The 11812-nt window shown below is 51.7% G+C and overlaps 4 protein-coding genes across 4 annotated transcripts; 3 read left to right on the top strand and 1 right to left on the bottom strand.

The window, feature by feature from the left end:
* Positions 1-389: 389 nt before the first annotated feature.
* Triagg1_2671 (uncharacterized protein) lies at positions 390-2709 on the top strand (the record flags this gene model as incomplete). The annotated part of the gene is made up of 6 exons (XM_062896878.1): positions 390-397; positions 484-638; positions 795-1454; positions 1509-1572; positions 1635-2532; positions 2602-2709. 6 exons carry the CDS (start codon positions 390-392, stop codon positions 2707-2709), a joined length of 1893 nt encoding a protein of 630 aa, XP_062758288.1.
* A 1260-nt stretch (positions 2710-3969) lies between these two features.
* On the top strand, positions 3970-5889 carry Triagg1_2670 (uncharacterized protein; the record flags this gene model as incomplete). Its single annotated transcript, XM_062896877.1, has 5 exons — positions 3970-4108; positions 4190-5007; positions 5068-5211; positions 5261-5640; positions 5697-5889. 5 exons carry the CDS (start codon positions 3970-3972, stop codon positions 5887-5889), a joined length of 1674 nt encoding a protein of 557 aa, XP_062758287.1.
* Positions 5890-6061: 172 nt separating this feature from the next.
* On the bottom strand, positions 6062-7290 carry Triagg1_2669 (uncharacterized protein; the record flags this gene model as incomplete). The annotated part of the gene is made up of 3 exons (XM_062896876.1): positions 6062-6836; positions 6896-6984; positions 7057-7290. The coding sequence occupies 3 exons, from the start codon at positions 7288-7290 to the stop codon at positions 6062-6064; spliced, it is 1098 nt and encodes a 365-aa protein (XP_062758286.1).
* A 2627-nt stretch (positions 7291-9917) lies between these two features.
* Triagg1_2668 (uncharacterized protein) lies at positions 9918-11730 on the top strand (the record flags this gene model as incomplete). Its single annotated transcript, XM_062896874.1, has 3 exons — positions 9918-10027; positions 10097-10422; positions 10484-11730. The coding sequence occupies 3 exons, from the start codon at positions 9918-9920 to the stop codon at positions 11728-11730; spliced, it is 1683 nt and encodes a 560-aa protein (XP_062758285.1).
* Between the last annotated feature and the right edge of the window lie 82 nt (positions 11731-11812).

Here is an 11812-nt window from a genome sequence, read left to right as displayed (position 1 = left end):
GTTTTCCCGCTGGCGGTGGAGCGTCGCATCGCATCCCAATCGCTGATCCATGCATATAAGCTTACGAGTACGACTTCCCGCCGTAGCTCCTCCACTGTAAAATCGTCTCTTCAGCGTCTTCTTCAGCGTCTCTTCAGCGTCCGAAGTCGGAGCCTGCAGACGTCAGTGGGGCCACCCAAATCCGAGTGACTGCGGCTTGCGATTTTGAAATAATTCGCCTCCAAACGCCATTTTCTGCTTCTGCGTCACTCGGATTCTTTCCAAGCCTCTTTACCCCAGATTTTGTTTTATTTATTTATTTCCAACGTTTCTGCTGGCAATTGGAACAGGCAATCAATTTCCTCTCTCCCTCTCGCCCTCGCCATCAACCACCCCCGCCACAGGTCAAGATGCCCATGTAGGTCCATCCAACGTCATTGTCGCCTGAAGCTGATCAATTGGCCATCTCGACGCATTGCAGAGCTAACAATCCGTCATCTACAGGCTCAAGGAACCGTCGAAAAAGTACAAGGCGTTCAAGGCAAGCTCCATCACATGCCGATCGATTGTCAACCGTCAACTGACCGTGCCTAGCCGCTGCGTCTGCCCAACCGACAATGGCCTGACAAGGTCATCGAAAAGGCTCCTCGCTGGCTGTCGTATGTTTCAGACACCTACAGTTTCTTTCGACTTTCGTTGCTGATATCCTCCGAAGCTCGTGCCTCCGCGATGGCAACCAGAGTCTGCCCGATCCAATGGTACGTCTACGTCTACGTCTTCTTCCGCGAACCGACGTCAAATACTTTGTGCGACAGCGATCGCTGACATGGATGGGCTGGTCTCCAAACAGAACGGAGAGGAAAAGTGGCGCTACTTCAAGATGCTGTGTGCCCTTGGCTACAAGGAGATCGAGGTCTCTTTCCCCTCCGCGTCCCAGATCGACTTCGACTTCACCCGCCGCCTGATCGAAACCCCCGGCGCCGTGCCCGACGACGTCTTCCTGCAGGTTCTCTCGCCCTGCCGACCTGATCTGATTCGAAGAACCGTAGAGTCCGTCCGCGGGGCCAAGAATGCCATCATCCACATCTATCTCGCCACCAGCGAGTGCTTCCGCCAGGTCGTCTTTGGCTACACCGAAGAGCAGACCCTGGAGCTTGCCGTCGAATGCACCAAGCTCGTCAGGTCTCTGACCAAGGACAATCCCGAGGCTTCTGGAACCAACTGGCAGTTCGAATTCTCGCCCGAGTGCTTCTCCGACACCGATCCTGATTATGCTCTGAGAGTGTGTCGCGCAGTCAAGGCTGCCTGGGGCCCCAATGGAGCAGTTGGAGACCAAATCATCTTCAACCTGCCTGCCACAGTCGAGCTGTCAACCCCCAACGTTTACGCAGACTTGGTGGAGCATTTCAGCACCAACATTGGAGACAGGGAGAGTGTGTGCGTGTCTCTGCATCCTCACAACGATCGCGGATGCAGTTAGTATATCCACTTCTGCCGGTGCAGTGCGGTGCGGTGCTAACGTGGTACAGGTATCGCAGCAGCAGAACTAGGCCAGATGGCAGGGGCCGATCGTGTCGAGGGCTGCTTGTTTGGGTTCGTACTACCTTTGTTGCTTTTGTCTTTGCGATTACGGGACGGTGCTGACCCTTTTGCAGCAACGGAGAGAGAACGGGCAACGTCGATCTCGTCACCTTGGCTCTGAACCTTTACACACAAGGCGTGAGCCCGCTAATTGATTTCTCTGATCTCAACTCAGTCATTGAGGTAGTCGAATCCTGCACCAAGATCCCCGTCCACCAGCGCGCTCCCTACGGCGGCAGTCTCGTATGCGCAGCCTTCTCGGGCAGCCATCAAGACGCCATCAAGAAAGGATTCCAGAACCGCCAGAGCCTGGGCTATTCCCACGAAGATCCGTGGCTCGGGATGCCCTACCTGCCACTGGATCCCCAGGACATCGGACGCAATTACGAAGCCATCATCCGCGTCAACTCACAGTCTGGAAAGGGCGGAAGTGCTTTTATTCTGCGTGCCAAACTGGAGCTCGACCTCCCCCGCGGTCTCCAGGTTGCCTTCTCCAAAATTGTCCAGAGACGCGCCGAGGAACTCGACCGCGAGCTTCTGGCTGACGAGATTACCAATCTCTTTGAGACGACTTACTTCCTCCGCGAGAACCACCGCCTGAGCCTTGTCGACTACAGCATCAGCCCCGACCGATCGCAGTCTCCTATGCCTTCTGCATCTGGCAGAACCCAGGATACGAAGAGCCTGGTCCGTATCTTCGATGGTGTCATCCTCCTGGATGGCCAAGAGATCAAGGTCAGTGGCCGGGGCAATGGACCGATCTCTAGTATGGCGGCCGCCCTCAAACAAGTCGGCATTGATCTCGACGTTCACGACTACAAAGAACATGCCATCGGTGAGGGCCGAGGTGTCAAGGCCGCCTCATATATCGAGTGCAAGCCTACGGGCAGCAATCAGACCGTCTGGGGTGTTGGTATCCACGAAGATGTGGTACAAAGCTCGCTCTTCGCCATGCTAAGCGCGGCAAGCAATGTAAGTTTTTCCTCTCTCTCCAACAGCAGCAGGAAGAAACCACTTAATGGCTAACCATCATCTCTACAGTTCCTCACAAGTCGGCCAACTAGCCCGCTGCTGAAGCCGGTTGCCGCCGCTCCTCAAGAGACACCCAGTATCATATCTATTCTGGAGCAAAAGGCAAACGGGGTTTAAATGATCAAGAGTGAAAACAAAAAAGGCGTTTGTCGTGTTTATTCCATCCATATTCATGCACCCGCAATCCTTTCTGCCGTGCATTCTCACGAGAGAGAAAAAAAAGTCAGCATGTCGTTGGATACCTAAGCTGTTCTAAATTGAATGACAGCTAGGTAGGTAGCTTAGTTACGACTACCTCTACCAGTTCAAATGTGATTGATAGGAGAGGAAATGTAAATAAAAAAGCAATTGTGTTTAAAAAAACTTACATTACGTGGCTTTTGATAATGTACTCTGGTGGCGTCCCAGAAGTTCGACTTTGCCAGCTTCTCTTGCTTCTGCTGTGAAGCCTCCACACGTTCATCTAGACGCCTTCTCCGAGACTCAGACATTTCACCGCTGTTAGTCCTTTTCTTCTGCTCATTCTCGTATAACCATGATCCAAGTCCTGCGGTTTCCACTGGTATAGATATTTCTCGCAGTATACGAAACTCGTCTAACAATAAAAGTCCCAACTTTGACATTGTCCAAGGTCAAAAATGTATTGTCAACGAGGAAGCTGTGAGCGCGACTTGGGTCAATGTTCCAAAGTATCAACAAAATGCCGCATCATAATCCCTAGCTATTAATCACTGACGCCTATGGAGGTTGGAAAGGATTGCAATGAGGCTGAGGAGCAGACACAATATATGTAGTCAAGGACTTTTATCCGACCACATAGCCTTCAATAGTTGGTGAGCACATTCTTTCTGCAGGAACCAACATCGAGAATCCTTCTCGGTAAAACACGGAATTTCTGGTATATAAGTGATACGGCGATTTAATCCTGTTATTCCGTGTCTGATGCTGAATTGAGATCATGGTAGTGGATCTTCGGCTGAATCGGCAAGACCCCTGTGAATAGTGACAGCTAGAACCAGTAATTGCGTGATGTTCGATGGATCTCCAGCCCACAGGAAAGACAGTGGCAGCTCATGATTCCGGCCCTCGAATTCGATCTGCCACTCCCTGGTTTGGCGGCTACTTCCCTCCAAGCTATACCGCATTTTATACATCTCTTACAACGTGCCATCAGTCTATTGCCTCATTGGTGTATGATGTCGAGATCTTCGGTCAACGGATCGGTCAATAAACGGTTCAAGAGTATTGAACCTCGTAGTATATAATAGAATATTGCGGTATCGTTCTGGCTTGCTGTGTCTGAATGTAATCAATCGGCAAACTCTCAGCAATTACCAGAGTAGACTCATTGTAAATTGTCCGCAATAGGCGACAAAAATGCATTCCAATACTCTCGCTTCTGCGCTTCTACTTGCATTGCTCGCCGAGGCTGGCTCTGCAAGGACTCTCAACACAGTCATTGAAGCTTCATCCATTGCCGGCGCCGTTGCTTCAAACGCCTACCCCCCTACTGGTAGTAAGTTTTTACTCTACATGTACTCCCATCCACACAGCTGTCAATGCAAACAAAGTGCTGATAATTGCCACCACATGTAAGCACACGTCAACTCCAAGTTATTTCCGCAAGAGTCCAAAGTAGGATATCCGGGCCCCACGCCCACGGGAGAGGAACCCGCTGCTATTGAAACTGCTCCCATCTATCCTTATAATCATGGACCTTCAGACAGTTTCCCGCTTGTTGCACCGCAGCCTTGGGGAGCGAGCAAGTTCGACAGGAAAATCGATATTACCAAATACTGGGGCAATCTTTCTCCTTGGTATTCCGTTTCCTCTGCGGATTACGGCCTTCCTGATGCGAGTCCACTCATTCCCGACGGCTGTAACATTGTCCAGCTTCATCTTCTTTACCGTCACGGTGCCCGATATCCCACCAGCGGCGCCGCTCCAGCTACCTTTGCCCAAAAAGTTCACAATGCGACTCAGGCAAAAGGATTCAATGTCACGGGAGAGCTCTCTTTCCTTTCCGACTGGACTTATAAGCTCGGCGCGGAGCTGCTCACTCCCTTTGGCCGCAGTCAAAACTTCAACCTAGGAGTGGCGTATCGTCAGTTGTACGGCCACCTTCTGAACAACTTCACCGCCACCAACACGATTCCCGTCTTCCGCACCGAATCTCAGGACCGCATGGTCAAGACTGCTGAGAACTTTGCCGCTGGGTTCTTCGGAGCGCCCGAGTACTTGGATCAAGTCAACATTGAGATTCTCGTAGAGTCCCCTGGTCTTAACAACTCGGGTGCTCCATACGAAGTGTGCAACAACTCCAACATCGCAAGCCGCGGAAGCATTGGGTCTACAGTGGCAACGGAGTTTGCTTTGAATGCCTTTAACAGCACGATTGCTCGTTTGCAGTCTCAAGTGCGTCAAAACATCACTCTTGGATCATTAGTAACCGCTAATCGTGAATGAACCATATAGATCTTTGGCCTGAATCTGACTGCTACTGATGCCATTGCCATGCTTCAGCTGTGCTCTTACGAAACTCATGCCCTAGGATACTCGGCTTTCTGTAACCTTTTCACCGAAGAAGACTTCCTCAACTACGAATACTACTATGATTTAGTGAGCCTATTGAAGTCTCCCGTAATACTTCTTTTATTGACACGATTAGTCCTTCTACTATAACAATGGCCCCGGTTCCCCAGTTGCCGCCGCCCAAGGCAAAGGCTACCTCCAAGAATTCGTCGCTCGTTTCACGCATTCATTTCCTGCTGCTGACTCCGCCTTGAATCTTACCTACGACGACAACAAAGCATATTTCCCGCTGAACCAGTCCATCTATGCCGATGCGACCCATGAGGTCGTCGTTCTCGACACTCTCACTGCATTCAACCTGACTGCGCTATTCCAAGGCCCGCCATTGAGTCTATCCGGTAACCAAAAGCGAAACACGTTTGTCGCCAGCAAAATTGTGCCTTTTGCCACTCACTTCACTACCCAGATCTTGGAATGCCCTGCGCATATGCCTACACGACAGATTCGATTCTTAGTGTGAGTAGTCAGACTCGAATAAGTGTTATGTCGAGTGCTGATCGTGTTATGCACAGTAATGATGCCGTTGTCCCCATCTCGGATTCTTATCATGGATGTCCAAGGAATGCCGATGGACTTTGTTCTTTCGACCACGTCGTATCAATCCTCCAGAAACGAATTAGCGAGATTGACTTTGACTATGACTGCTTCGCCAACTACACGGCAAAGGCAGGGGTTGACTACAACGGCCGGGCTCCAAGAAAGTGAGATGGAAGAACATGTCTCTTAATGTGATTTACGATGTAATGAACATACACTGTTTAAATTGATGGGGTAGCTTTCCTCTGATTAATAACTAAGCGAAACTTGGAAACAACTTGTGACATTTGATCAAGTCTATCGTCAAGAATTCTACTGTAAACGAAAGGAAAACGATCCATCATACTTTGTCAAAATTCTCTGAGAGTACCCCATACCGAAAGCAACTTCGAATAGATGGGTCATGCGCGTAGAATTCATCAAGCAGCCCTGCCATGCTGTGATTTGTCACTCCTTTAGCCAGTCGTAACCAATGCTGATTAGTTACCGTCGTATCATTCACCCACGCATTCGATCCGTTCGCCGCAGTGATGGTGTTATACCCAAAGTCGTTTGCATACGCAAGCATCGGTCGAACACCTATTTTCGAAACCCATTCAAGGCCCAAAATTCCATACAACATCGTAATCGGATCCCACGACGAACGAACCGTAGAGCCGCGGCCCACGTACCATTGGTAGGAGCTCAAGACTGGAGAATCAGGAGGGCAGCGCTGTGCAAGGTGTTGACCAGAGAAGATGTCACCACCCAGTTCACCACCTGAGTAAGTGACATTGACATTCTTTGGCCAGTGTTGAACGACATATGCCGTGCTGTCCGGATCTTCACCACCAAAGTTGTACTCCCAGCCAGAAGGGTATTGCCCACCCATCACGACCAGCTCGCTCACTTTGGCGGAAATAAGCTGCGAGCCGGATAAGTGGCTTATATGATCTGCTTTGGATCGGAGAAGATGGGCAAGATTGGTGAGAAAGCCGATGGAGATGATGTGGATGCTTCCGTCATCAGCAGAACTCAAAAGTTTACGGTAGAGCTCTACTGGGGTTGGGGTGGAATCCGCTGTTTGAATCTTGCGAGGCCAATTATATGCTAATTTGCTGGCATACTCGCCATATCTGGAACAATTAGGTGGTGGCCCATACATCACCAGCTGTATCATCTGAGGAATACTAACAAATAGAAGTAGTTGTCGAAGAATGTATCATTCGTAACTGGCCGAAAGGCGGCGATGGGGACATCATTGCCGAAATAAGTAGAAAGGGACTGAAGACAAGGGATGGTTAGTAACAGTCCTCTTTGGCATTGGCTTTCGTATGAGCGCACGCATTCACTTACACTTGCCGCCAATGGCCCGTACTGAGATGGCGTATTAATCACAATCCCTCGCAGATTGGCCAAGCCACAGTTGTGTAAAACATTCGCAATTGTCAACGCGCCCACGTCGTCGACGTCGCTGAATAGATCTGTATCGATTATAATGGGCTGGCCTCCTTTCACCGCATGCTCTGTAGCGTGCGCCAGCTTTACGGCACTCGCAATGGCTAAAGCCAGAAAAGGGGTGAGGCGCATCTCGATCTGAGCCCCGAGATAATATTGTCCCGTCCAGAGTTGTGCAAGGTTGAGGCTTTCTGGAACGAGAGATTCTTGAATCCAGCTTCAAGTCACAATACCCCGCATGACTACGGGAATACAGATATTAATGTGTGGCGGTGAAGTTGCCTGCACCAAGGGCTACGGACTTAATTTATATGATTTGTCAACAATATGCACTACCTATTGACCAACTAGTTCATCTACCAGGCAAATCAAGATCTTCATGCCAAACAATATGAAGTTTTCTTTCATCCATGGTGGCATTGGCAAATCTATGTAGGCTTGGCCGGATATCCGCTCACATCTTACCCTGCAAATGGGCATGTGGCGGCGGCATGTCCACATGCACTCTTTGACAGCGGTTCAGCAGCTTACACTGAAATCCATATGCACAAGGGTGGTTTTGATGTTACCATAACCCATCTCAAATCGCTTCTACGGCATCTTTCCGACTCCCTGGACGCAGATTGTGGGAATACAGATCCACGGAGTCGGAGCTGGAGATGCCATGCTTCAGCCATCAAACCCATCCGCACTGTATGCTAGGTTAACATCGAGTTCCTATGTACACTGTTGCCCGGCAGGATCGGTTTGGACGTCCACGGCACAATACAACTTAGGCTCTACATCTCATCTATCAGGGTACATGTACGTAGCATGGGAAATCTGCGCACTGAATTCGGTCACGGCCCGACTGTGGAAAGCCAATATCACAAGCCACTCAAGATAACGATGTTGGCTGTGTTAGAGTTACAGCCATGTATCATGTATCATGTATGTGTAAGAGCTTCGTACACATTCACCAGTTGAATCACCCCTTGGCAGCTTCACAGGCCAACTTTCCATGCTCACATGACAATCAACTTCTCCTCGCTTCCAAATCTCCCGAGAAGCTGGAAACAAGCCCTGAGATTCTCAACTCCGCTCAAATACTTCCCCAAACACGGGATCTAGTGCTCGAGCTCTAGCCTTTGACGAGTGGAGCCACTACGAAAGGCTCTGGCGCCGGGACTGAAGATGGTGGAGTTCTGTCAAGAGGCTATAAAAGTCCCCCTTTTGGGAGAAAGTCTAGCGTGGATCTTGCAAATGGCTTTCTATGATGCTTCTACTTCAAAGTGCCGAGTGCCCCCCACATTTGCCTATCAAACTTCAGCAAAGCATCAGAGCCCCGACAACATGATACCCAAGAAAAGAGAAACTTGTCCTCAGCCACGTTGAAAGTCTCTGGAAGCAGACTGAATCTACCCTAATGACAAATTAACGAAGCAGCTGTTTGAATCACGCGGAGCTATGCGAAACGGCCTTGTCCGTGGCTGACTCTGTGAATCCCGAACTCGGGAATGGCTTACACAAATACGGCACACAGTACAACACTTCCTCCGCCTTGGTGATTCGTGAGCGCGGACCGGACCCTTTCAGACGCTATTGGATTATAGCAAGAAAAAATTGGAAAGATATTTCCTCAATTCATTATTCAAACGTTCCAAAACAAGTTGAATTCCATTTCCGCTCTCGGCGTTGAAGCAAAATTATAAACTGGTGTGGCTGTTTTGCCTCGTCGGCTTGTTGCCAGTACCGTATGGATAGCCCCATATGCGCACTGTTACATGTTCCATGCCGGAGCCAGACTTACACCAACGTAGCTTGAGAATCTCCCTTGCGGCGTGTCCCCCAGAAACCATCTAGATCGTCAATTTCTCTACTCCACAGAGAAAACAAAGTGGCTGCAATGTAGATGTAGATGTAGATGGTCCCCCTCGAAAACCAAACAAGGAGTCATGTTGCCCTCATGAGGCCTTCAACCTGAACCTTGCGAAAGAGTCACTCGACATACTCTCCATTTGTAAATCTTCCAAAACACAATCTATCCAATGAGTACAATCCGAAAAAAAAAAAACTAGAAACGGCTTCCAAAGCGCCACGCCAGCCTCGCCCGCCACCAAAAGCCTCAACCCACGGCTTATTCCAGAGTCCCATCCTCACCCCCTTTACGGCCCTTTTCTACCCCCTTGCACAAACAAACCACCCCAGAGCATCCCCTCCATGGTCATCTCCAGGTTTTTCTTCTTTTCCCCAGCTCCCGAGTTCCTAAAAGAAAAACAACTTGACCCGTTCGGGGCTGGACTAGACGCCTGGTTTGGCCTCTTCTCCGCAAACTTCCCCCACAAATCGTAGAACAAATAGCTTCAGCTTCGAACCCCCCCGGGGCAAGTTAACCCACGCTCCACTCCTCCAGGAGGAACGTCTTGCTACATGTATTGCCAATCACGATGTAAGTGTATGGCTTCGGAAGGAATCATTAGGTTTGCGGCATACCCCATCGGTGTGGGCTAGTTTTTGCTTTCGCCCCAGAACCCAAGCAGTGGCCTCCTGACGCACACGATGGAAAAGTCCCCTTGGGCGTAAAAGTAGCTTTTTGGTGTATTGTAAACTATAAAAGGTCTGCCGTATCCTCTTCGTCGGTTGGACTCGAGTCTTGACTGCTCTTTTCTATTCCCACAATCTTCCACGAGGCTCCCCAGGCTCCTGCTCGAGGTTATACATCGACCTACCCAGAGTCCATATTCCCATACCTCATCTTCAGTAACACTGCTTCCACCACAATGGGTGTGCTTGATAAAGTAAAGATACCCAAGCCCGACGATGAAGCCGGCGCCTCATGGCCCGCCATCGCAATGGGCTTCTTCGTCGCCTTTGGCGGTGTCCTCTACGGGTAAGTCCAGCAAATCTCCTCCACATCATACAAGTCCATCTTGACTTCGCCTTGCCAACACGTCTCCAGATACGACACCGGCACTATCAGCGGCATCATGGCCATGCCATACTGGAAAGACCTCTTCAGCACCGGCTACCGCAACGCCAGCGGCGCCCTCGACATCACAACCTCGCAAGAGTCGTCCATCGTGTCCATCCTCTCCGCGGGCACCTTCTTCGGCGCCCTCGCCTCCCCGCTGCTGGCAGACTTCTTCGGCCGCCGCCCTGCCCTGATGATCTCGACCTGGGTCTTCAACCTGGGCGTCGTCCTGCAAACCATTGCCGCCGCCATCCCCATGTTCCTCGCCGGTCGGTTCTTTGCCGGCTTCGGCGTCGGTTTGATCTCTGCCCTGAGTAAGTCATCCTCATCATCCTCCTTTACATCAACCATCATCATCGTCTTCTTCTCTGACAGAGCATCGTCAACCAGTCCCCCTCTACCAGTCCGAAACAGCTCCCAAATGGATCCGCGGCGCCATCGTCGGCGCCTACCAACTCGCCATCACAATCGGCCTCCTCCTCGCCGCCGTCGTCAACAACGCAACCTCCAACCGCCCCGACTCCGGCAGCTACCGCATCCCCATCGCCGTCCAGTTCGCCTGGTCCCTCATCCTCTTCCTCGGCATGATCTTCCTGCCCGAGACCCCCCGCTACCTGGTCCGCTCCGGCAAGCTCGACAAGGCCACCGCCGCCCTCTCCCGCATCCGCCGCCTGGCCGCCGAGCACCCGGCCGTCGCCGCCGAGCTCAGCGAGATCAGGGCCAACCTCGAGTACGAAACCGGCCTCAGCAAGGCCACCTACCTCGACTGCTTCCGCCCGCCCATCCTCAAGCGTCAGTTCACCGGCATGGCCCTCCAGGCCTTGCAGCAGCTGACGGGCATCAACTTCATCTTCTACTACGGCACGCGCTACTTCCAGAACTCGGGCGTCTCCAGCGGCTTCACAATCTCCATGATCACCTCCGCCATCAACGTCGCCTCCACCATCCCCGGCCTCCTCGCCATCGACCGCTGGGGCCGCCGCCCTCTCCTCCTCGCCGGCGCCGTCGGCATGTGTGTCTCGCAGCTCATCGTCGCAGTCTGCGGCACCGTGTCCACCGGCCAGCGCGACAACGGCGACATCTTCGTCAAGAACCTCGCCGGCCAGCAGACCGCCGTCGCCTTCGTCTGCATCTTCATCTTCTTCTTCGCCTCCACCTGGGGCCCCCTCGCCTGGGTCGTCACCGGCGAGATCTTCCCCCTCACCACCCGCGCCAAGTCGCTCAGTATGACCACCGCCACCAACTGGCTGCTCAACTGGGCCATTGCCTACTCAACCCCTTACCTCGTCAACTACGGCACGGGCTTCGCCAACCTGCAGTCCAAGATCTTCTTCGTCTGGTTCGGCGCCTGCTTCCTCTGCATCGCCCACGTCTGGTTCTTCATCTACGAGACCAAGGGCCTCAGCTTGGAGCAAGTCGACCAGCTCTACAGCGAGGTGTCCAATGCTCGCAAGTCCGCCACCTGGGTGCCTTCCGAGACGTGGGAGCAGCACCAGCATGCCGTCGAGAACTCTGAAGGCACGACTATGACACCAAACGAGGAGTCTGGCTCAAAGAGCCTCGACACGGCTCATGTTGAGGAGAAGGATCGAAGCGCCACAGTCGGAGAGGAGATGAGATGAGAGATGTTTTTGGTAGTGTACGTGGGCGGAATCTTCCAAATTCGTGTTCTGCGCTGTAGTATTTATATGATTGGATATCGTA

The sequence above is a fragment of the Trichoderma aggressivum genome (genome assembly GCF_033847375.1).
Source record: "Trichoderma aggressivum f. europaeum strain CBS 100526 chromosome Unknown scaffold_007, whole genome shotgun sequence".
NCBI lineage: Eukaryota > Fungi > Ascomycota > Sordariomycetes > Hypocreales > Hypocreaceae > Trichoderma > Trichoderma aggressivum.
The sequence above is the reverse complement of the archived record's forward strand: the minus strand, read 5'-3'. Positions and strand labels throughout refer to the sequence as shown.